The 3,991-nt window shown below is 31.2% G+C and overlaps 1 protein-coding gene across 1 annotated transcript; it reads right to left on the reverse strand.

Annotated features, from left to right (window-relative positions):
* Window positions 1-2,195: 2,195 nt before the first annotated feature.
* Window positions 2,196-3,691, reverse strand: LOC147395859 (NAC domain-containing protein 72-like). The gene is made up of 3 exons (XM_086449601.1): window positions 3,580-3,691; window positions 2,540-2,832; window positions 2,196-2,441 (listed from the first exon to the last, which is right to left on the reverse strand). Exons 1-3 carry the CDS (start codon window positions 3,689-3,691, stop codon window positions 2,196-2,198), a joined length of 651 nt encoding a protein of 216 aa, XP_086305727.1.
* Between the last annotated feature and the right edge of the window lie 300 nt (window positions 3,692-3,991).

Below are 3,991 nucleotides of genomic sequence, written 5' to 3' on the forward strand. Positions count from 1 at the left end.
TTACCACTATTACCCTCACAAATTATTTTGTTCAATCTTAACTGCTCCACAAATATTAATTTTGTCTTTTACTTGCCCCCACATGAGCAAAATCCTAGCTTTGCTGGTAATCTGGTCCAAACACAAAGGGATTCCAACTATTGTAGTCAAAAATGAGTTCTGGTCACTAAAAGTCATCAAATGAAAGCTTTTCTCAAACTTTATTTTGTCTTTTGGACTTTTAGGTCCACACAGGTGAGTAAAAATTTCAAAAGGTCTCTAAGACTAAGTCAATGAGAGTAGATAATATCCCACCCTCACGTGTATAAGACCAACAACATTCTTCTTCAATGGGTAGAGGTCAGTTGTTTTGAAAAGAATAATTTATCAAAACGGTACAGTTTTCAAAATTAATTATCAAAATCCTAAACTATAGCAATTAATTTCAAAAAAGGTAATTTTACCATTTTCAGAATTAATATTTTTTTATCAAAATGGTAAAAACAGTAAAATGTAATTTTTTTTACCGAAAATACCCTTTTTCATTTTACATACGTATTTACCATTTTAACCTTAAAAATAAATTAGAATCCAACTAAATCTTTCTCTTCTTTTTAATCTTCCCAACACTAAATAGAAATATGAAAGAAGAAAGGATTTTTTTGTAATTTTAGTCAAAAAATAAAAAAAGGGTATTTTCGGTAAAAAAAAACAAATTATATTTTACTGTTTTTACCATTTTGATAAAAAATATTAATTCTGAAAACGGTAAATTACCGTTTTCTGAATTAATTGCTACACATTACCATTTTGGTAAATAGTCGAAATGTGATGCATGTTTTGGTAAATTTTCCTTTTGAAAACCCATGTTTTTCAAATCATGGACAAATTCACCCATTTTTTTAATTTTTCAAATCTCTAACCAAAGCAATCGACCTTCACTTATTTCTAATCTTCTTCAAGTAAAACAATCTTGTTAGAATCTTACTTAGGGGGGTATTAATGGATCGGTCCCCCTTCAATTCCTGAAGTAATCAAAGCCAAGACCATTAAACTTTGAGGGAATTATCAAAATGGCACATTGAAATTAAAAAAATTACTAAAATGGCATATTATTCATTTTAATTACAAAAATGGTAACTTAACATACTGAAAATTTATAAACCTATCGCCTACTTTGTGGGCTTAAGTTTAAGGCCCTAACCCTTGTTTTCTGTACGGACCAGCCACAGTTTATGGCCCATTGGGTCTGAATTATAGCTCCAACTATAGGATATAGTAATGTTTTTGAGTATCATAAGTCATCAACATGTCCCACATAATGTCAACTTGGTAACAGGAATTTATATTTAGTGAAGAATTTAAAACTTAAATGAGAATAATTTACTTTTTATCCAAGCAAGCAAGCAAAAGGAAATATATTGTAATAGATAAATAACAAGATTATCAAGGAACCCTGCATAAACCTCAAGTTACAAGATACCTAATTTGTACTTTTTTTATAATCGGTGGGGATGCGTTGACTCCTAAGAATGACTAAAGAAACACATGATCCCAACTATTGAAACATAAAATCTAATGGTTGAGATTTATGAGTATCTTGATAACATAAATCTCGGAGATACTTATCCAGAGGATAAACCTCAACCATTGGATCTTGCAATTAAAGGGTTGGGATCATGTGATTTTTTCATTAGTCATTCTTAATAGTCAAGGGATCTTGACCTTTTTATAATTAGTACACATCACCTAGTATTGGTTGCACCCCATTACTTTAAAAAAAAAAAAAAAAAAAAACATTTACACTCCATTAATACAATTACTCTCTGAAATAACAAGTTACAATCTGAGAGAAATCATGGCACCTAAGCTTCATAAATTTTAGATTCAATTTTCAAAGCTTCATGATCTACAAGTAGGGTAAAAATATGCAAAAGCTTTTGTTATTGGTGTAAATGTAAGTGTAACATGTAGGGATAGAATAGAAATTTTAAGATAAAAGCCAAAAGTACATTTTTATTTTATTTTATGTTATACTAAATTTGGATGTTAATTCTCTCTTTTCTTTCATACATGCATAGAAAAAAGAGTGAAAAAAGCTCTTAACTAAATATCAAGGGTATCTCTTACTTATCTCACCATATTCGGATATTGTGTATGAATATCCCCCATAGAATAATGCATTTATGGTCTAGTGCATCAATGTACACCTTATATTAATAAGTATGATGCTGTTGTGGTTGGTTCATGGTAAATAGTTCGTTGGAAGAAGATGATTCTATCAGGCAATGAGATGATTTTGTTGATCGTCGTCTTTGTCGTTTTCGTTCTCTTTGATCCAATTCTGAAATCACAACGGATGCGTTAAGATCGATGAGGACTGGGGTGTCATCATTCTCTTCATAATGTCCTCCCCACCCACTCCTTCTAATTCTGCACACCACCCATTCTTGAAATTGCACCTAAAATACAAAGCAAAACATAGTTATAAAAATATAATAATAAAATAAATAAAAATTGGTTCAATGTATCTTTTTTTTTAAAAAAAAATTGCACCAACCTTTTTGTATTGGTCTAAAACTTGGGGTAAAGTGTACTCGTGCATTATCCATTTGGTCTTCTTCATGCCATTTTTAGATGTTTTATCATCATTGTTGTAGTGATAAAATACTAGCCCTTGCACGTGTCCAATCAATCTTCCTTCTACATCAAGAATATCCTTAGTATTACCATTAGTGTTCCACCAACCTCTTCCTTTGACTATTCGATTGGGTTTAGATCCATTCTTCGTCTTTCTTTTTCTTGAAACATAGTAGTATTGTTCTTTAGTCTCTACTTCCATGCTCTCATATCCTAAAATCATAAAAATACATTGAAGGTTCATAAAAGACTCGAAAAAGAAGAAGAAGAATAGTTAGGGGAAGGAGATAGGAAGAAAGAAAATAAGAAAAAATGATCTCAAATACTGTATTTATTTAGTTATTTATCTTTAAAATATGGACCAAAATGTCTCCTCAAAGAAAATTTAGATTATTCAAGGCACTTTTTTTTTAAAAATGCTATCTTTACAAAGACCTTTTGAAGCATGACTTGAAAATGCCTAAAATATCTTTTTAAGGATGTTTTGGTGAATATTTAAGATACCCCTATGTTTTAAAATTGATGACATGCCCACGCCCCTTATGCTCAGTCTTCTCGCATAAAAATATGAAAAATGACTTAAAACCCCTCGACTTTTCTTCCCAAAACCAATCATCTTCAACCTCTCAGATGATGACGACGACGATGATGATAATGCCTTTATTAGTCTATAAGAGAGTATGAGGTTAAGGGGCATGATATCAATTTTAAAACATTAGTGGTATCTTAGCTATTCACAAAAGCGTGGACACGGAATGGAAACAGTGATGTTTAAAAATGTATTTTAGGCATTTAATCAATAAATGCTTTTAAATATCTTTATAAGGACAATATCCAAAAAAGTAGACCTCAAAATGATCATATTTTCTATCAAGAGAACTTTTGATTCATATTTTCAAAGATATGCCTCTGAGATCAGTTTTCCAAGAAAATAATTAAAAGAATATATATACATAATACCTGGGAGATTCCATGGTTCAAAGTTGTAGACATCGCAATCGTTAATAGGGTTTGATTCAAGTATTTCTTTGTTTATCTTTGCTTTGAGGTAGCACAATAAGGCTGCATCCATAGGTGAGAATATGTAGTGTGACATTAGAAGAGCACAACACAACAGCCCAATACAAAGCTTACTACCAGTCACTCTCTCTCAATTGGAAACTTATGGGAAGAGATATTATTTGAAGGAACCTTGGGTTCCTTCAAATAATACTTTTCGATCTCCAAATATAAGCACCAATTTATTTACTGAAATTGCTAGGAATGCATCTTCCACTTCCATGAAAATTTCTTTCCCCAACTCCATCTCAATATGATGGTTCAAAGTCCCAACCATAATAAGAGTTAACTATAGGCCCATGATGGACTTAGA

The sequence above is a fragment of the Akebia trifoliata genome, chromosome 8 (genome assembly GCF_017979445.1).
Source record: "Akebia trifoliata isolate Shusen 1 chromosome 8, ASM1797944v1, whole genome shotgun sequence".
Lineage (NCBI taxonomy): Eukaryota > Viridiplantae > Streptophyta > Magnoliopsida > Ranunculales > Lardizabalaceae > Akebia > Akebia trifoliata.

Coding starts and splice junctions, on each gene's coding strand:
- LOC147395859 (XM_086449601.1), bottom strand. CDS start 3,691: ATGGATGCAGCCTTATTGTGCTACCTCAAAGCAAAGATAAACAAAGAA. Junction 2,833..3,579: donor TGAACCATGGAATCTCCCAG/GTATTATGTATA, acceptor TTATGATTTTAG/GATATGAGAGCATGGAAGTA. Junction 2,442..2,539: donor TTTTAGACCAATACAAAAAG/GTTGGTGCAATT, acceptor TTTGTATTTTAG/GTGCAATTTCAAGAATGGGT.